This window comes from Chanodichthys erythropterus, chromosome 2 (genome assembly GCF_024489055.1).
Source record: "Chanodichthys erythropterus isolate Z2021 chromosome 2, ASM2448905v1, whole genome shotgun sequence".
NCBI lineage: Eukaryota > Metazoa > Chordata > Actinopteri > Cypriniformes > Xenocyprididae > Chanodichthys > Chanodichthys erythropterus.
In genome coordinates, this window is record NC_090222.1 from 17,009,853 (window position 1) to 17,031,758 (window position 21,906).

At 37.5% G+C, this 21,906-nt stretch overlaps 2 protein-coding genes across 6 annotated transcripts in view; both read right to left on the bottom strand.

The window, feature by feature from the left end:
* col14a1a (collagen, type XIV, alpha 1a) overlaps positions 1–18,367 on the bottom strand; it is a 173,418-nt gene extending 155,051 nt beyond the window's left edge. For 4 of the 5 annotated variants that reach the window (XR_010896578.1, XM_067402607.1, XM_067402599.1 and 1 more), the window contains exons 1-3: positions 18,108–18,367; positions 16,714–16,836; positions 10,592–10,708 (exon numbers count right to left, since the gene is read on the bottom strand). Coding sequence is in view for 4 of the 5 variants with exons in the window: in XM_067402607.1 (XP_067258708.1) it covers positions 10,592–10,708; positions 16,714–16,801 (205 nt within the window). In the remaining variant the exon portion in view is untranslated. The remainder of the gene's footprint in view (positions 1–10,591; positions 10,709–16,713; positions 16,837–18,107) is intronic. The other variant, XM_067402626.1, reaches the window with a different exon arrangement.
* Positions 5,004–7,297, bottom strand: LOC137031593 (transcription factor Adf-1-like). Its single transcript, XM_067402639.1, has 3 exons — positions 6,198–7,297; positions 5,706–5,887; positions 5,004–5,522 (listed from the first exon to the last, which is right to left on the bottom strand). The coding sequence occupies exons 1-3, from the start codon at positions 6,346–6,348 to the stop codon at positions 5,046–5,048; spliced, it is 810 nt and encodes a 269-aa protein (XP_067258740.1). The 5' UTR covers positions 6,349–7,297; the 3' UTR covers positions 5,004–5,045.
* Positions 18,368–21,906: the final 3,539 nt, after the last annotated feature.

Consider the following 21,906-nt stretch of genomic DNA (forward strand, 5'->3'; position numbering starts at 1 on the left):
CACTACATTAGCTGTGCTTGCATTTAGATGCACTGTATTTTTAAGGCTTGCATTTTTATGGGATGAAATTCAACATGGTCGTATATTTAAGCTGTGAATATTTCAATTAAAAATATTTCACACACATTTTCATTATTAAAAATTCAATAATTCATATTCACATTTCAAATTTCACTTCCAAGATATTTATTCTGTTTAAAAATACAACCTATAAAATTCAACTAGCAATTTTCAGTCCATTTTATTTCGCTTTACAAATTCGCTTCCACAAATTCAGTGGTTCAAATTCGGCAGAAAATTCAACATTTCACATCCGGGAACTGCAGGAAGAGCAGTAGAGTGCCGATGCATCATCTCTATCTGCTGTTAGTCTTCTTCACCAGCAGGTGCCGCTAGCGGCTGTTTAGGAAGACCAAAGCAACGCTAGTAAATCATCATTCATTCATAAAAACGGATTTACAGAATTAGAGCAAGCATAAGTGAATATGTGATGATTATCAGGGCCAGTATAAATGCAGAAAAGCTGATAAAGACACAAAAGCTGCATTTATGTTTAATTCAGTGTATTTACGCTTACTTTCCCAGTGTAGCTACAGCTTTCTGTACAGTGAACAAGATAACGTTATTGCCCGATGCTGGTGTACAGATCAAACGTTAAATCTGAGATAGAAATATATTTCTCTCTGTTGTTTAGTTTCCTTAACTTTATATCGCGGCGCTGTGTTGTAATACTAGGGCTTCCCTCATCCGTCATAGGATTGCCCTGCCATCAGGACATATAAAACTCTTAACACAGCTTAATGGACTCGTACAGTGATATAAAAGACCAAACTCGCACCTCATTTGTGATGTAGGTTAGACTATATAGGCTCCAAGAAAGCAGATACTGGCATAAAGTTGATTTGACGCTGAACGTTTGATTATGATACTCGCAAATTTAGGGACCGTCTCTAAAGTTACGACATTTGGTATTCACGTTTCTACCTTCTACCAAACTCTTGTAGACACACATGCACATATACATATTCAAACACACCTCACTCAAAGTACATGCATATATATATATATACTATTTATTTATTTATTTATTTATTTTTTTTACACGTTCATCACACTATTTTTTTTTACTTTGTTCATTTTTTATTTTACCTGATCATAGATTATCCTGCTTATACAAATTTTAAATAAAATTTAGAAATAAAATTAACTAAGTAGAACTAATTGTGTGATGAATGTGTAAAAAAAAGAAAAAGTTTATGTGCATGTACTTTGAGTTGAGTGTGTTTGAATATGTGTGTGTGTGTGTGTGTGTGTGTGTGTGTGTGAGAGAGAGAGAGAGAGAGAGAGAGAGAAGGGTGCATCACTCTTTGACCTGGCACCTATAGATGAACACTTCACAGGTAGTTTTGGTGACTAAATCATTCTCATCATATGCTATTGAGCTTTAAGTTATGGCATTTTTTTGTATAATCCAATACAGTAGTGAAATACATAGCAATCTTTACATATTACTTGACAGTTTATTTGGAACCACTTTACAGTAAGGTTCATAATGTATTAACTAATGTGAACTATCCATGAGCAACACATTTGTTGTTGTATTTGTTAATCTTTGTTAACGTTAATAAAAATACAGCAGTTCATTGTTCATGTTACTTCACTGTGCATTAACTAAAGTTGACAAATACAACTCTTGATTTTAGTAATGTATTAGTAAATGCTGGAATTAACATTAACAAAGATTAGTAAGTGCTGTAGAAGTGCAGTTCATTGTTCGTTCATATCAACTATTTAATATAAAGTGTTACCTTTTATTATAATAAACATCAAAAATCTAAAAGGTTTGCATTATACCTGACAGCTAGATGAACAATTTACAGTTGGTTTTGTGACTAAGTCATTCTCTTTAAATGCAATTGAAGGTAGAAACGTGAATACAGAATGTCGTAACTTTAGAGACGGTCCCTAAATTTGCGAGTATCATAATCAAACGTTCAGCGTCAAATCAACTTTATGCCAGTATCTGCTTTCTTGGAGCCTATATAGTCTAACCTACATCACAAATGAGGTGCGAGTTTGGTCTTTTATATCACTGTACGAGTCCATTAAGCTGTGTTAAGGCCGGAACACACCAAGCCGACGGCGACGAACTAGTGGCGACGAAAGCAGACTGCGGGGTCGGCTGGCGTCGGCTGGCGTCGGCAGCGTCTGGGTCCAAAGTTGCCCTGACACACCAAGCCGACGTTCGACAGCCGACGGCCAAATAGCACGTCCGTTCTGCGCCTGCGTGAGATGAAATGCCTTTCCATGCCAGCAGGTGGCAGTAGTTTGTGTTCGTTGCTATGGTTCGTTGCTAGGGAGACCGGAAGAGCTACAGGGATACAAAACATAAACAAAGGTGCATGAAAAACCAGTTCTCGCTCATCACATACGGATTCGTGTTATTTCAAAAATGTCCGACACGTTGCAAATGGCACTGGCTTTGTCAGCCCTTGGTCTTTTGCTTGTGGAAGAGGAAAAGAAGAAGCGGATGAGAAAAATACGGAGAAAGCGCACTAAATGGGTGAAACCATGGATACTCCAGAGACAGGCCCAAGGTGCTTTCCCGAACCTGTGTCGAGAGCTCGAGTTACAGGAAACTTGTGGTTTTAAAAATTTCGCTCGGCTTTTTCCCACTCAATTTCACATGTTAAAAGAACTTATTAGTCCAATCATACAGAGAACAAACACGAACTACCGGGATTGTATCTCCGTGGGGGAACGTCTGATGATTACACTACGGTTCTTGGCAACAGGTAAGGTTATTCGTTGTTTGAACATTTCAATAAAACACCTTTTCAGTTGTGTTTATTTTGGTGTATTATGAAGCATTATAAAAGTGAAAAGAATTTTATTATTTTGTATCCAGTTGTAGCCTACTTTAAAAAGACACAATGTATAAAACATTATTATGGTTGTTTGTAGCACAATGTCTTTAATAACTGATAAAAAAAATATTTGCTTTAATGTAGTGTAGTACAAATGCATTAAAAGTGTTAGATTTGACTCTGTAAAAGGTGTGGAAAATTAATAGTGGAGTTATGTGTTTGTAATCTTTGCAGGAGAAAGCTTCAAGAGCCTTTCTTACCAATTCCGGGTGGGAATGTCCACAATTCAGCAATTTGTTCCTGAAACCTGTGCAGCAATCTACCAAGTCTTAAAAGAGAAATACCTAAAGGTATACATGTATCTGTTTAATGTTTTTTGTTTTAGCCCAAAAATGAGCAATTTTTTTGATCTCTCAGATATTGTTTTAGGAGGCCTCTGATGTAGAAATTAAAGATTTTTCAGTTTTTTTACATTTTAATAAGGGTAATTTTAGGGTCTTATATTGTAGTAGATAAACTGAAAGAATAGACAGGATGGTAGACCATGTGTCGAGGGCAGAGATCTAAGTATTATCCATCAAATTATAATTTCAATGCAAATAAAATTCCACTACTACATTCAAACAATACAGTCTGGCTGGCCTATTATGCTCTCTACTTATCATACTAAAAGAACACATTCATCCCCCAGAGCACTTACAGGTTCATATTCAAGACCATTCATACCTGTCCCTGAACAATGCAACAGGCATCTCCCCCCAAAATCCAAAACATAAAGAGCCTAATGCTGACCTATAAACACTTCTTCAACCCAATAGCATTGTGAGGACGAACAATAGAACCCATTAACTATGTAAATGTGATCTTGAGAGAAAAAAACATTTGCAGGCATTTTTTTTTAAATTTTTGAAAGTGATGTTGTAATTCTGCAGAAGTGGGCTTTGCAGGGTTAATTCAAGAATGTCAAAATCACTGAGTTATTAATGGTCTGACGAGTTAAACTAATTTCTTTTAATTATATTGTTTTTAGTGCCCAGACACAGTGGAAGAGTGGCAGCAAGTAGCCGTTGGATTCCAGAATCAGTGGCATTTCCCAAATTGCCTGGGTGCTCTGGATGGAAAGCACATTAACATTCGTCCCCCTCCAGGATCTGGATCTAAATTCTTCAACTACAAGCATACATTCTCAATAGTGCTTATGGCACTGGTAGACAGCAACTACAGATTTCTGTATGTTGATGTGGGCTGCAACGGGCGCATTTCAGATGGTGGAGTGTTTGGGGGATGCTCATTGCAGGATGCCTTGGAGAAAAGAACATCCAACATTCCTGCACCTGCACCACTTCCTGAATCAGACCAGCTGGCCCCTTACTGCATTGTGGCTGATGAGGCATTCCCCTTAAAGGAATACCTCATGAAGCCATACCCGAACCGCAAGCTGTCTGTAGAGCAACGCATATTCAATTACAGACTTTCGCGAGCTCGAAGGGTGGTTGAAAATGCATTTGGCATCCTGGCAAATCGTTTTCGCGTCCTACTAACCACCATTAATATTCAAAGCACTGCCAAAGTGGAGGACATTGTTTTGTCTTGCTGTGCTCTGCACAACTTTCTGCGCAAAGAGTGCTGTGAAGTGTACATGGCAGGAATCGACCAGGAAGAACAAGATCATGACACTGTCCCTGGAAGATGGAGAGAAGACCCTGGCCTACAGCAGGCCTCTCTGCCACGCACAACCAACAGTACAACACACGCCAAACAGCTCAGGGATAAACTGTGCCAGTACTTTAATTCGGACACCGGTGCAGTGCCCTTTCAGTGGGGCAAAATATAAGCATGTAGCAAACTTGTTTCTTTCCCCCTTGACCTTGGTTTATGTTTTATAACAATGGTGTGAATTTGCAAAATAAAGTTTATATTTTTACATCATTGTGTTTTGTGATTTTTTTTACATAAAGAACAGTGGAGTACCTTTTACACAAAGTCAGTGTTTTATTTTCAAATGTGCAAAAATAGCATTAAGGTAATTTACAGAAAAATATCAACAGTTGGTATTTAAAATAAATAAAATGTACAGAAATATAAACTTTGCATAAGTACTCTAATATAACGTACAACTAAGCGTGACATATTTACTAAATGCTACAATATCTGTTTACAATTTTGCTACATAAAAAATTACAAGTGTGTATACTGATTGGAAGATGCATCCAGTGCATGGTTGTGGCCCACTGAATATTTGAAAATGCAATTATCAACCTCATGCTGGAAATGTGGCAGTAGATGTGGTGGCAAATTCCGCATTCTGTGTTCAAGATTTTTGCAGTAAGCTGAGATGGCATCATTGGTGTTTTCCTGTGATGCCAACTTTTCCAGAGTTTTGCCGATGGTGCGCATCAAGTTTGTGGATTCCTCGCTGGAGGATTCGTCTTGCATCTTCCTGCGCTTCCCTGGAGGCTTTGGTTTTATGTTGGAGCTTTGCAAATGGTCCTTTCTCATGGCTGTGGACTCAGTTCCACAGATGGTGGATTCAGCCAAGGGTGTACTTGACCGTAGGTCAGCATCACTGAAGCTGGGGTCTTCATGGGTGCCAGTCCAGGTGTCACTGTTGGTACCATCTGAGGGTGAACAGGAATCACTATCAGCCGCAGGTTCCTTAAAAAACATAAGATACAAATGTGACAAGTTAATGTAATGGCTTGACTTAATATGCGGAGTTACTTGTGAATAGACTCTTTTAAAGAAGCACTTGCCATCTTACAAAAAGCAAAATGTTTATTTTATTCTGAAATTAAACAATAAATAAATAAATAAATATAAATATATTTGTTTATTTACCATGATCATTAGATTTGAAGTGCTCTCCTTCCTTTTTGTGTGAGGCTCTAGAAACTGCAGGCGGTTCAGGATCCATTGCTGCCTGCCAGTCTTCTGAGCTCCAGAACTTCCTGAGGGTCCTTGTTTCTTATAACGCATGTATTGGGTTCGCAATGAATCCCACCGCTTCTTGAGCTCTTTTTCTGAGGGACAAAGTAAAATTTTGTAAGCATTAAGTGTTATGGCTGCTTATTTTGTCACTTTAATGAGTATTTGTTATGCCAACAAATGTTACTTTTTGCTGTATTGTTAATTATATTATTAACAATTTGATTAACTTTAATATTATTATGAAATATGAGATGCTAGCACAGCACATATTAATTACTGTCTGTTTCCATAAACAAACTTAGTTTGGTACACACAAAACACTAAAATGGTTATATTAGTTTTACTATGGACTATTGAACAATTACAAACAAGCTTTCTCAATTGCCAAAAAGGAAATCTTACCTGATATGACGAGTTTATTTTCGATCTCACGCCACAGTTCAGCTTTCAGCACACGGTTGACATAACATTTTTCCGTAATGTCATACAAACCCGGCCTTTCCTGGATCATGTTGATCAATTCGTCTTCACTTGCCTCGTTCCAGATAGCCATGTCTTTCACGTACCTAAGGTAAACAATGTGTGTTCCCTCTTGACTTCGTCGTTTACTTGCTTCGTCACTTCCGTTTTTCTTTTCTCATGCACTGGTTCGCTAGCTGAACAGCCAATCAGAATGATCATATGGCCCGACGGCCCGACGAGGTCCAACGCCGATTCAACATTTCGAATCGGCCGAAACAAAGCCGACGAGGACCAACTTCAGCCGACGGTGCAGAACACACCGAGGAAACTTAGTCGGCCGACGAAGAAAAACTGCCCGACGGCCGACCGTCGGCTTGGTGTGTTCCGGCCTTTAAGAGTTTTATATGTCCTGATGGCAGGGCAATCCTATGACGGATGAGGGAAGACCTAGTATTACAACACCGCGCCGCGATATAAAGTTAAGGAAACTAAACAACAGAGAGAAATATATGTCTATCTCAGATTTAACGTTTGATCTGTACACCAGCATCGGGCAATAACGTTATCTTGTTCACTGTACAGAAAGCTGTAGCTACACTGGGAAAGTAAGCGTAAATACACTGAATTAAACATAAATGCAGTTTTTGTGTCTTTATCAGCTTTTCTGCATTTATACTGGCCCTGATAATCATCACATATTCACTTATGCTTGCTCTAATTCTGTAAATCCGTTTTTATGAATGAATGATGATTTACTAGCGTTGCTTTGGTCTTCCTAAACAGCCGCTAGCGGCACCTGCTGGTGAAGAAGACTAACAGCAGATAGAGATGATGCATCGGCACTCTACTGCTCTTCCTGCAGTTCCCGGATGTGAAATGTTGAATTTTCTGCCGAATTTGAACCACTGAATTTGTGGGAGCGAATTTGTAAAGCGAAATAAAATGGACTGAAAATTGCTAGTCGAATTTTATAGGTTGTATTTTTAAACAGAATGAATATTTTGGAAGTGAAATTTGAAAGGTGAATATGAATTATTGAATTTTTAATAATGAAAATGTGTGTGAAATATTTTTAATTGAAATATTCACAGCTTAAATATACGATTGTGTTGAATTTCATCCCATAAACATGCAAGCCTTAAAAATACAGTGCATCTAAATGCAAGCACAGCTAATGTAATGCATATTTTTTTCAAATAGTGCAATTCAACAAGCTTTTTATTTCAAAAACATTTGGCATTATCTTACTTCCATAATGAACGCCCTGCCATTTCGACTGAATTGAATGCAATGAGCTCATAATAACAACTTCAGAAGTGGGAATTATCAAATTTCTGATAGCACGTGAAGGCAGCAAAAGTCAAACTTACTTTAAAAACTAATATCAAATATGTTTGTACTTATTCAGTTTATTTTGTTTGTGCTCATGGAAAACTTGTAACTTCTGAAGCCAGGAAATCTATAAGAGAAAGTTCCGTAGATATGCCCTGAGCCAAAATATACCTTTGTGTGCATCCGATTGCAGATTTTCTTTTTTGCAGAATTTCTCATCTCACTGGAGTACGTAGTACTTGAAGTGGCGCTGCGCAGACCAATCAGTGTATGACATCAAAGTACCGTGATTCCAAAGCATACGGTCTGCTCTCTAATTGCTCTAGCGGTACTTTGATGTCATACACCGATCGGTCTGGCAGCACCAGTTGAACACACCTAGTGTTTCCTGCACGAGCACAGCATGAGCTGAGATGTCCGATTCACATAAAAATGACTCTTATTAAGCGGTTCTTTTGATGAGTCAATCAAAAAGATTCATGAAACAGCCTTGTTAGTAAGCACTTTGAATCAGACTCAAAAAGCGAATCGCTCAAAGTCATAACCGATTTCCTCAGTGAAACGTGACTTTGTTTTAACCTTGTTTGGGAAGCATAATTTACATTTTCTCAAAAAAGCTAAATTATTCTTACAAGACCGCATCATATAACTCTGTAAAGAGTTATAGAATGACAGCATCAAATTAAAGAAAATGAAAACTAAGTACAACTAAACCACCCAAGCTTAGATAACTTGTATTCAGTCGCAGTGAATAAGGGACTTTTTCAGAAAGGCTGACATGTGAATTGTAGGGGTGTGATGAGACACTTGGCTCACAAGACGAGACATGAGATTTGGTTCACGAGAATGAGATGAGATGAGATTTTTGCACCGTATTTTTAAGAAATCCACAGTGACAAAATTCATGACTGGAAAAATAGTCTGCAGGTGCATTTTGAAATGCTTTAACTAATCATCTTGTAATAAATGTCATTTCTGTTCTACTTTCTGAGTATGAATTATTATATGCATTAAAAGACAACAATATACAAGCACTGTAAAAAGTTTTGCCACAAACTCAACTGACTGGCTTCTCTCCTGTATGATTTAACATGAGTCTCTTCAGGCTTACATGAATTATGAGCTTCCAGAACTTCTGATTGAGGCCGTGTGTGACCTCTTCATTGAACTCCTTTCCACAAATTGAACATAGAGATAAAAAATTGCATGGGCTATTGTACGTAGCCTAATTTGCATGAATCAGGGAGCTCGTGTATTGCTTTTGAATTTGCAATGGCACATCTGTGTATAGGGAGCGGTGGTGCTAAACATGCATTCTACAAAATAAGACCTTTATCCGATGCTTAGGCTCTGTTGTGCTACGAAAACCTCTGCCACGGTCTTGTCAGTCATCTCGGCTTACTCTCATCATGTGATCAGTGAACTGTAATTCCTGCTGCGCTGTGTGCGACTCTGCAGCTCGTGCTGGATGAGCAGACGTTTACAATAATTTACAATTGAAGCGACTGTTATCCATCTGAATTAAATGGTTTTTCTATGTAAAAAAAACCCCAAAATGACAGGAGGCAGCGCCGCGGTCGGCACCGTAACGTAATGTAAACGTAGCAGTGGCAAATTCTATGCTAATTTCATTTAAATTCATGCTTGGCCATCACAAGACAGCTTTTCACCTCAACGAGAAATCACGTCACATTTTAATATCGCGAGATCTTGTTGCACAAGTTCTCATTACACCCCTAGTGAATTGATATTGATGAAAAAGATTTTGAAAAAAGATTACAGCATGTTCAATGGAGTGGTAATTAATAATGAGATATCAGCTCACACATCAACTACACAATAATATATTAAATCAACAGAACAAATCACGCAGTGCCATGCAGACTATGACCTGCTGTCAGCCTCCTCTAACATTCCTGCAGCTACCAAGAAATATATATATATATATATAAAAATAATAATTTTACTTGATATGCATCTATGTCATGAACATCAGTGAGTAAACTGTTTAAAACAAAAGCAAACTTTATCAGCTTCAGTGTTGTATATTTTTGAATACATTTTGTAAAAAATCATTTTAGAAGCCAATGGCACCCCTGCTATTTTTTTTGGTTTGGAGCCCTGCTACAGGATGCCAATTTTGTTGTGGGATTTGGACCTTCGCACAGCTGACATCAGATACTGTAAAAAGCAGCTGGATCTGACAATAACCTCCGTCTGACCTGCATGATTTTGACCAAGTAGGGCAGACAATGCAGCCAGACATTCCTCATCTCGATCACAACAGAGTCGCATTGACCCGCTCTGATGCAAACTATCACCTGTCCTCATTGGGCCATTTTCCATCACTTTAATATCTCAACTCTGTCCAATAGAGAGAATTGCCATGCCCATTAATGCCACTTTGCACATAAAAACACAGCAAATGGGTTGCTATAATTGAAACGAGAGCTTTTCCCATCTGTTGGGAGTGTCTAACTGGCTGATGAATATCTATGGACCCAGGCCTAATATACACAGAGTTCTGGAATGTGCTCTAAGAAACAACGAGTTTAGACATGGTTCATTATTGCCCCAGAAAAGGGGGTTGTGAGCATTTAACAAAGGGGCAAGTTTACAGAACTGATGGCTAGTGCACCTGGTCGACATAAAACCAAAGAGTGACCTTGGCTGTTTATGTGTTATCGGGAGCCGTATCCAAGTCCCAGACAAGGACTATTGTCAAATATGTGAAGAAACAAAGAGTCCTTCAGATCTGGCAAGGTTAACAAATACATCTGTTGAAGCTCACAGAGGGAAGTGAAGAAAGCCTGACACTACATTTGCATGCATTTAGAGAAACAACTGTGGCTCAAAAGAACTAAAACAGAAACTGTATTTTGCTAATACTGGATTCAGTAACTGTGCAAACATAGTACCACTACATTCATATATATATATATATATATATATATATATATATGAAATATTAATAAATATTGACTGACCACATTGCTTCTTACCTGGTTCAGTATTATATATAAATTTGTAGCCATCATATTCTCCTTTTGGTTCTTTCCATGAGACAAGTAGCTTGCCTGCACTCAGAACTTTAAATCGAAGTCTTCTTGGGACTGGAACTACAAAGGAAAAAATTGAATTATTAAACAAAAAATATGCATATTATGACAAAAAAAAAAACTAAAATATTTTTTGTAATTGCATACAAATCTAATGAAAGGCATGTTTCAAGTCATATTCTCACTCTTTTGTTTCATTAGCAATGACCATTTTTAAAGTTTATATTAATCTGTGCAAATCTGTGATTATATAATATTATTTTATTGTATATCTGACAAAATGCACATAAAATCAGAAACTGAGAGTAATTGGCTCATTTAAAATGACAAGATGGTTATTGAGAGGAGAATGTGACTTTTAAAGGTCAAAAGCATAGCTTTCTGCTGTTATCAAAAGCATCCTAAATACCAATGAGATTCAAGAGGAAGACAAGTCTTAAACAGTTCAAGAAAGCATATTACTTCAGGTTTATGAGTGTCTAAGGCCATAAACAACTGATTGAGGGTCATCTTTCATAATTCAATCCTAAACATTTTTATATAGCATAAAAATAACCCTTCTGAGCCATAATCAGTTGTTAAAACTGTGTGTTAGCCCTATGCGAAATCACCACACCCAAACATCACACATCCCACATGTATGGTAATGAAACATTGATTAATCAATGTTTCTCTGCTCTTATATAGTTCACATGCAACAATTCTGCCCAGAGAAAGAAACTTTAGTGCTACATAAATTATATATGAAGAAACCATCTTGGCACAAGCAGATAAGGAAAATGAAAACCCAGAGGTCAATACTATTTGAAACAGGGCATTCAGGAGACAGAGAGAAGACATAAAACTGATCTTGGCACACCAACCTGAGGGACGGAACACTGCTGGGTTTCCTGTGAAGTGAGCATCTTCTCATGGACGCCCACACCACAATCAGTCCAAATATGTGTCTTTGGGGAACTACGATTCATTTCCATCAATCAGTATATATAGAAACGCATAGCAATACTTCTATCTTTCTTAAGTGGAAACTACCCAGCAGAAAGCAGGATTGGAAGCATTAGGGTTTAGCCTAAATGAAGCAATCACTCATTAGGGGCTTTTGCACCGGAAGCACCTTTTCATAGTTCCTGAAACTATTGGCTGAAGTACCTGGATTTTGCCGTGTTCCCACCGCAGGAACTAGGAACGATATTAGTTCTAGGAACTCCTTTTGGGGGAACTAAATTAGCTCCTACTTCAGAGTAGGGTCTAAACCAGCACTATATGAACTATCAATGACGTAAGTGTACGTTGATTGGTCAAACGCATGTCAAACACCGTCACCCGGTATTTTTAAAAAGCCGTGTAAACATATTTACTTCACAAACATGGAAAACAGGGATAACGGCATTTATCTGTTGTCTGCAGGTTTGTGTTCTTTTCTCCGCCTCGATGATATGTAATACTGAAAGTTGTCATAGGAGATTTAGTCTCTTAGCCTCACTTTTTGCTCTTTCAGCCGCATAAATTATGTGTTTACATTCCATCTCCATTATCACGGAACCCATGACACACAACAAACACAGCTCCAATCACGGCATCTTCCATCCATAGCTTTTGTAAATGCAGCGCTGAAAAGGTGCCGTTGTATGGCCACTTCAGAGTTCCTATTCCTGATGCGAATACAACCAGGAATGTGGCTCAGGGGAGAAATAAGTTCTCGGGGAACTATCCTAGTGGCTAGTTGCTATAACTGAGTTTGTAGAACTATTCGGTGCGAAAGCCCCTATTGGGGTTTATGTGGTTTGGGACCAAATAAAATTATATTTCCCATAAATTAAAGAAAAATATTTGTTTGATATTTTTTTATTAAAATTTTTCTAAAACATATGCCACATATGTGCTTTAAAAAAGTCATGGGACACCCAAGTGTCAGTGCCATGGAAAGTGACAGTAATAATTCTTATTCATTCATGTGAGTGGGATGAGATGAGTACTGATATAGATCCAGCCATCTAAAGAATTTGGAACATTTTCACAACGGATCATCTATGTATAAAGCACCTTGTTACGAATATAGAGGGGGAAAGTGAGATGTTGTGCCAGCTCAGTACTGCACACCATGAGAGATGAAAAATGTATGCAAGTTACAATTCGGAAAGTAAACCCATCAATGTTGAGATGCTAAAACTCTGCTCAGGAGCTATGAATAATGAAGAAGAACATAATACATTCCTCGTTAAAAAAAAAAAAAAAAAAAAAAAAGATTTCTGGAAGCAGTATCATGACAATATTCCTTGGAAAACTGTCTTAGCAAACCCAGGTATCCACGCCTCCTGGCTTTTGATGATTAAAGTTTCTGCCAAACAGAATCCTGTAGAGATTGAGGGGGAGGAAAAGAACAATGGCCATGGTAGTTAAAGGGTGACAAGTGCTGACTTGTAACTTGAAACTGGAGAAATACGAGCAGGAGGTCCTGTATCTGTCTGTATATTAGGAACGTGCACCCACAAATCCGCAGGTCTTTGATGTGGTTATCTTTCATCCTTTTGGAGACACTCACATAGTTTTTACTCCAAAATCCACTGTGTCCTTTTATCATTATGCTTGACTCACCTGTCAAAGGGCTCCGCACTTGTTTTGAACAAATTCAAAAAATGCTGTTGAGGGAATTAAAATATTAATGTCTACTTTACTTAGCGGGTGCAGTCAAAAACATTCTGCACTTAACTTTAAGTCTGCTGGATCTGATGTAAATTTCCACAGATCTTAGCAGCAGGAACAAATGAAAATCAGGGAAACTTGGCTAACCTCTCAATGTGTAAAAATACATTACAAACAGTTTAATTAAATGTTTTGTAATGAGATGTACTGCCCATGTACATCCAAACAACAATTACTTTAAAACTGTAAATGTGTTTTTGTTTTTTTGTTTTTTTGTGCATTTGACTGCTGGAGAGTTTTGACAGGATTTCAGACAGCCTGTTTTAGATTGACCTTCAGTTCTTTTGTTTCATTTTTCCACAACTTCATCACAATAAATACCCTTCCAAAACACTCTCATAATGTCTCATCATACCGCTTCAAAACGCTTTTGTATCACTGTCTGCTTCTGCCCATTCATTCTCAGCAGGGCATTGTCAGCAATTGCAAGCATTTTCACTCCAACGCTTCAAGTACCCACAAACACAAATGCTTTCTATACGTCTGTGTCATGTTAAAGATATATGGCAGGATCAAAAAGCTAAGTTAAGCTCAGTCGATCTGTGGCATAGTGTTGATTAGCACAAAAAATATTTTCACATAAATGTGACAACAAATTTTTACATTAGCTGTTGTAAATTTTTGAAGTTTTGAAATGACGGGCACTAAAAGGTTAATGCTTTATTGAATTTGATTAAAATGTACCACCTATACTAAACTCTACCCTAAACCTAGTCTCGGGCTCAGGCTTTACACCCCCAGACCACTGGCTGAACGTCTGATCCATATAGAACGCAAAACTGGAAACAATACTGTCGTCGTGATTGTTTGAATTCAAAAGGACTTCCGGGATTGGATTTTCCAAATGTATGTGAAGTGTGCGAAGTTCACAGAACAGACTGTTTAAAATACATCCAAGAGTTGCACACGCCGGTCCATTATTGTAGGCAAATCGACTTTAGATTTTCACGCCCCTAAACATGAAGCTGAACAAAACAAACTACGATTGGTTGCTTTACATGTCAGTCAGACAGCCTCTGGGCGGTCCCTGGCCAATGAAAGCCGCTATGGAGTCCAGACCTTCTGCCATCAGTCTGAAGGTCTGGCTACGCGAGATTACTCTAAACCTAACCAATAAAGCAAACGTGAGATAAAATTTATTTGCCGTACCAGGTGAGCGACCGAGCAAGTTTACTGTGTCAGAACAGCCATGCATATGAAGTTGCTTATATGATGCAAAATATTGTAGTTTACAAATCATGCACTGAACTTTGAATTTGCGTTCAGAATTTACATTCAACAAGCTACATTGAGTTAGAGGAACTTAATAATTTGTAGCGTAAACAAAATTTTTAAGTTGATTACTCAAACCAGAGTTGTAACACTGGAGTGAATCAATCTTATCCATTTCAGTTCAAATCAACAGCTATCATAGCACATGTTAGCATAACTTATTTAACATGTATATTTAATAAACAAGTAAGATATTACTTGTCATTGGCATTAGCATAGTCATTGTTTATAGAGTCAATGTAGTGTTTACCTTCAAGTACTCTTCAGCACAATAGTAAACACAAAAAACTTCAACACAGAAACACTTTTAAATGTCAAACATAACAGCATTAAACACTAGCAGGTCTTTCCCTTCACTAAAAACAAACGAACACTTGATTTCAACATTTATTCTCCAGTCCTATGCAAAGCATGCAGGAAACTACAAGTCCACAGCCTAATTTCCGAAATTAGCAAGACAATTTCATTAAGTTACTACAACCTATTTTTATTTTATTTTTAAAAGCCAATCAAATTACAGATGATATTAAGTTGATGTAATGATCAACATTATTATATCAACAGAACTCTTCAAAATAATGTTTGCAGCTTAAAAGGTTTAATTAAAACAATAAATTAGAATTTTTAACTTGCAACCACGCATTTATTTAAGTTGTGGTAACAGGTCCCCTGAATTACGTCTTTCGAGGCAATAGGATTGTGAAGGAACCACACAAAAATAAGTCATTATTAAGCAATAATAAATGTTAGTAAAGCTCAAATGTGCTGCTTAACCAATGAGGTTCACTCTCGTGTGTTTGAGCTTTTGGAAGAGGTTTGTACATGTGCGTCATTCAGTTTAGGTTGATCTTCTGCTTATGTTCGCTGATGTTTACATGTGAGTAAAAGCCTAAATTAAATCTGTTCGTCATATAAAGCAATCAAGTCTCTTAAAAGAAATCTGGACTAAACCACTCGATTCTTATGGATTCGTTTTCTGACTTTTTATGAATTTTTTGAAGCGTCAAAGTGTCAGTTGCAAAGGCAGTCAATGAAGGAATAGACATCTCTCAGATTTCATCAAAAAGATCTTCATTTGTGTTCCGAAGATGAACAAATGTTTGGAACGACACAAGGGTGAGTAATTAATGACAGAATTTTCATTTTGGGGTGAACTAACCCTTTAATACTATATAGAAATAGAACATACTTTTTTAACTGTCAAAAAGCAAGTTCTTCACCAGACATACTACCAACTCAGTATGTGATTTCAGAAGCAGTGATTGAGTTTTTTTTTTTACATTTATGGATTTGTCCCATTCACTTCCATTGTAACTGCCTCATTGCAACTCAGATTTTTGCTTTTTTATAAGGAGCAACAAGTAGAAATTCATTTTTATGGTAATCATGAACATTATCCCACAAGTGCTGTTGATTCATCTTAACTGGTATTTAACCTAGAATATTCCTTCAACTAAAAGTTGTCTTTAGTTTGTTTTTTCCTATTCAGCTGCACCACTGAGCAGTTTAAAATCGCAACAACAGCTTTCAGCGCTTTTAGGGATGGAAATAACCTGTCTAGGCAGCATAAATTTAAAAACTACACCTGCCCATCACACAAGTGCTGGTCTGGGAGGAAGAGTAAAAAAAAAAACAATTCAGAGAGTAATCCAAACTTTATCTTCCGAACAGTAACTCCCACTCCAGATGATCCAGACTCCACCTTTCACTCCAGGGCCCGGGAGGAATGTGAAACTTAAGCCTTTAAGCTGCCTTGAGGGATATTATCATTGTGGTCCCCTCTGATGTTCGTCTAAATGCTTTTCCACATCTCCATCCCATCGAAAACCCTCAAGACTCACTTTAGTCCTTTTTACCTTCTTACTGAGAGGCATTACACTGAAATGGGTCCTCTTAGGAGATGTAAAAGTGCATGAAGGGTCAAATGTTCCTTTTTTTTTTTCTTTTTTTTCAAATCACAATCAGATGTAGCCTAACCAGTTGCCTTCAAAATTTTACACTGAATGATAAGGACAACATCTCATATTTTACACAATGACACAATACACCAGAGCAAAATGCCAATTCAGAACCATGAAGACAGCAATTACCTTGAGCAGAAACAGGGGCTAAAAACTGAATCAGTGCCAGCGAGATAAGCGGACACCACAGCTTAATCCTCGATCCCGACACCTGCATCCTTATAGCTGTGTGAGTGATGCTTTGCCCTGAACCTACAGAGGGACAGAAACAGCAAGTGAGTGGAGGAATTCACTGAAGCCGTGTAGCCTCAGGGGGATTTCAGAAACACAGGGAGGGAGGGATGTCTCTATGGGTCAAGAACAGTAAAGACTTTGTTGAGTTTTGATGGACAGCCAGTGAGAAGTGCTTCCTGAGGACCATTGTTGTTCCTGAGAACAAGCAGGACACTACAGCTCCTGTCATTCATGTCGGATAAGAAGGCTGACGTGCGTTTAGAAAGGAAGCCGCCCAGGCTTGTTCAAGAGGGCACCCCCACTTAACTTAAACAGTGGTCTAAATTAGGGTCAAGAGATTATGCTGGTTAGCTGCAGTCTATGGTATGTAGTTCACTAAGTCAGGTTTCCTCAGCTGTTGTGACACAGATGGCTTATTCTTCTCATATGTTTGGGAAACAATACAATGCTCTAGTGCATGATATGCTGTTTCAAATGGACATTGTTTAAATTAAAGCTTGTTTGGATTGCACATGGTTGTCCATCACAATATTTAACTGGTAATTTGCATTGAAGCATGCTTTTTGATTCTGTAAAATTAGAAAAAAAGGCATGCTATTAATGAACTGAGCATTTCATATCAGTCAAATATTTGAACTAAAAGTAGAGCCCAATGCATTGATAAATTCCCTTGCATGTGTCTTTGTCCCTCTCTCTCTCTCTCTCTCTCTCTCTCTCTTCTATCTGTTTCACCTGCTACTGAATCCTGAATCCTGAAATAAACATCAAGCATTCACCTTGGCTTCATTTCTATTCTCAACAACACAGTAAAGATGAAACGCGCTAAATTTAAAAATAGATGTAGGATACATCAACATCGGAGGTGTTTGGGACATCCCTAGATTTTTAATAATAATAATAGGTTACAAAACTTATATGGAACTAGAAATCTAGCTATAATCTAACTATAAGTTCTGTGTGCTTCTGTTTAGGCTACGTTAGTTGAGGAAATATTTTACGAGAAAATAATATAAAATAGCTATAGGCTAAATATGCCCTCAAACGCACTTTAAAGTAGCCTATATGGCGTGTAATAAATGAATAGAACAAAAAGAGATTATACTTTTTAGACACATTCAAGCAAATATATAAAAATGAAAAATAAAGTGGCAAAATAGTGAAAAAATGTCGCAAGTATTTTCGTCTTTTTGACGCTCTTTCTAGATTAATTCTCCTTGTTCTAATAAAACGCAGATGAGATAATGGAATTAAGTGAGAGTATAAAATAATAAATCATACAGCAGTCTTACCTTTCACACCATTCGCTTCAGTGAAATCCTCTTGATCTAAATGTGATCCAAATTCCCGCGTCTTGTGATGATCAGACTTCACTCGTATCTTCTCTTGGCGTCAGTCAGACAGATCACAGCGCTCTCCGTGTGCGTGTTTCGTCTGTCCTTACTCGCCCATTCCTTTAGCTCTTCAGCTCTGCACCTCATTTCATCCTTTAGTCTTGAGTCTTCGGGGGGAAAAAACGTTCATGCGACCAATTGCAGCCACTGGACAGACGACGAATGATCTCACGACAATCAAGAGCCCTTCTCAAATACTTGATCCTGCCTACACGGAGGCAGTTCAGCGCAGCCAAAAAAAATCCATTTTCATTACATTTCAAGGGAATGCAACTGTAATTAACAATCATAACGCCTACACCGGGATGATGGATGATATTTTATTAAGCCAGATTAGTTGAATCATAAATGTGCGCAATTATTCGGCTACATTTGATTTTATAGGAATTATTTTCAGTATTGTGTGAGACTTTATCTGTTTCGTCTAGCAAAACCAAATAAGAAGGCTACTTTTCCCGCCCCTGTCACAGTTAACCAAACTTTTTAAACAACATTTTGTGTATGTGTGTGTGTGTGATATGTAGGTATAGCCTAAATAACTATTTAACAAAGTGACATATAATGACAATATTATACTTTGTTGCCTACAATAGCGCCCTTCAGAAAAAAAAAAAAAAAAAAAAAAAAAAACAGAAACTATAGGCTAGATATGGGTCATTGACAAAGAAGATTTTAAAAGTGTAAAAAAACATAATGGAGATATAGTTAATTTGAAGTTTTATTAAGTGTTAACAATGAGATTATGTGGTTTTTATAATCAATTAACACTGTTTTTGTCATTTTTTACAAGCTGGACCAAATTTGTTACCAAAAAAGTCATTCGGTTTAACCAAAATTTCGGCATGACACATTTGGTTATACCAAATGACACATTTGGTTATACCAAATGACGATATTTTCAAACAATACTAACAAAGGGACAATCAACCATTTTGTATTTATTACAAGTTTTTCAGATATTACAACATTTTCCATGTTTTATAACGGTTGTATCGAATGACCTGATGTTTCTGGACATACGTATGAGCAAGTGAAAAATGAATTTTTCAAATAGTTAAAAGAGAGTTAGTTACTTTGTTTCACAACCATGTGATCCTTTGCAGGTGTCTGAATGATGTCACATCTTGTCACATGATATTGACCGCATGACTTATATTGGTTACTCTGAATGACATCAATGAAATTATTTTTTTCCGGACATTCCTTCTCATAACAAAGCAATGAATTTTAATACTATTTTGCACTATGTTGATGTACACAGTAAAATCCCCAGAGTTAAATCAACTCTGCTCAGAGAATATCTCCTTACTCTCTCTACATAGAGTTAAAATAACACTGAAACAGAGCTAAAATTAATGAGATAATATGCTGTTTGTGGAGTTGTTTAATCAGATCTTGAGAGATTTAATGTCTTCTATCTTCAGTTGATTTCGTCTAAGGCTGTGGCTGGAAGTCCTTTGTAGTTATTGTGATTCTCTTCAGTGATTATGCTGGTTAACAGCAGGTGTTCATCACTAATGCTCAATCAATAACTCTGCTTCAGTGTTACTTTAACACTATATAGAGAGGGACCATATGTAATCTGAGCAGAGTTGATTTAACTCTGGGGATTTTGCTGTGTATGATGTTATAAAATCAAGCCAGAATAAAAAATATATACATTTATTACATACATTTATAACACATACATACAATCTTTTTGTTACTTCTTTTCAGGTTTTCAAACCTTAAAGCTATGAAACATATTGTATTACATTGTGTTCTATTCTCTCCTACCATACCGAGAAAGATTTCCAAACACGTCTTGGAGGAACTTTTTATCCCTTCAGTAACACCTGTACCTTCTTATAGCCTATCAGTCCAAGTTGAGCAGGGAACAAAGCTATCCGAATGTACACAAAACGTGTTGAAATGAGGAGATGTGAAAGATGTGTGAGACTGTGCGTGAAATGTTTCTTACTGTGTGCAGGTTGCTGATTGGACAGATTCCAGAGTGCAATGTTATTTTGGAAGTCCTCTGCACTACCCAACACCTCGACATTGTAGAAATCCACCAAATTCACACTAGTATTAAACAGGTGTTCTCTTGTCCAAGGTTTCATAAAAACCAAAGCCAGATTCTTGTAATCCACATTGCATATTGCTTGGTTATGGGGATGAAAGAATATTTGACTATCATTATTCATTATTTGATTGCCATGGGCCATCACAATGGCGGCACTTCACACGAGACTGCAGATTTGCAGTCTGAATGAACCGCTACATTTGCATGACTCATCTGATGAGTAAATACATTACAAAGATGATCAAGGGCTCATGAAACCCCACCATATGATCCTTCACCATAATTTTGAAGGTTATGCTAATTTAATGTATGTTTATGTTCACACTGTTGACTTCAGTACAAACAAATACGACTGCCGAATATCAATTTACAACCAATGACACTATGTAAATATCTCTGAAAAGTGTTTCAAACTACTTTGAATCTCTCCCGAGGACAGGTCTCTTGTTTATTATCGAGCCTTATAGTGCAGGAATGTTTACAGCACTTTACCGCAAACTCATCCTTCAAAAGAAAGAGGACATTTTGATTTCAAATTTAAGAGAATCTTATAGATTTTCAAAATCTTATTCACAGAATAAATGGCTCATTGAAAGCAGCCCAGCTTGCAGCATATACAGCATTTATCAACTTCAATGTACAGTCGGCGCGGGACTAGAACGGTGACACCTGGATGCCGATATGCAGTGGCTGTAAGCTCTTTAACTCTGAATGGCTTATTCCCAAATGACAAGGCCAAGCGTAATGAGGCATTGTGGGCTAATCAGTGGGTTCATTCAGCAGGCTCCAAAGGAACCTTATATTACTCAGCGACTTCTAATTAACCGTGGGATACGGCAAAAGATGATGGCGTTGAGGAGTCTGCAAGACCCTGGGGATACAGGAAAGAGCAGTTCATGTAGACAAGCAGATGCGCGCTTGCACATAAAGGCAGTTTTCACACACACAGTGTTTGAATTGTAGAGATTCATATGGTAGCAAAATAGACACACCTCTCAAAGACGAACAAAGGTCTTTAGGAATAAAGGTTTTAAAAAACATCAAATGCTAACAATCTCACAGGCTTTGCAGGGGTCACGGCCGTGGCACGGACTATTCCAGTGCATATCGATCTTTGAAATTTCAGCCTCTTTATCTTCAGTAACCATTTGTGAGAATGCTTATCTCAGTGTTTATTTAATAAGCCTATGGCATACCTTAGCAAACTTGGAAGGACATGGAATACAGCTCGGGTTTGCATATTCATGTAAATCTGGCTGGTTGCCAGACTTTTTTTGAGTAGTATGAAGGGGATGATGAGTCTTGCCCTTGTTAGACTTATTTTTAAGATTTGGCAAGTCCTCTCATCTTACTTGCCCGTGAGGAGGTTTCACAAAAGATTCATCATTAACACAAAAGGTTAATATTTTCCACAGACGGTCTGTGAAGGTAATCAGTGTGCATAACTGTGCTGTTGGTCAACCTTGCATAAATGGTTTGGGCAATGTTCTGTGCTCATAAAAGTGGTCTTCATTTCCTGAGATCTGAGACTTCTTCTACAATATGAACTCGGAAGCATCGAGGCAGAAATATCCAAATTTTTCTCTCTGTGAGGCCTTTTGTGCCAAAAAAAATAAAAAAATTAAAAAAAAA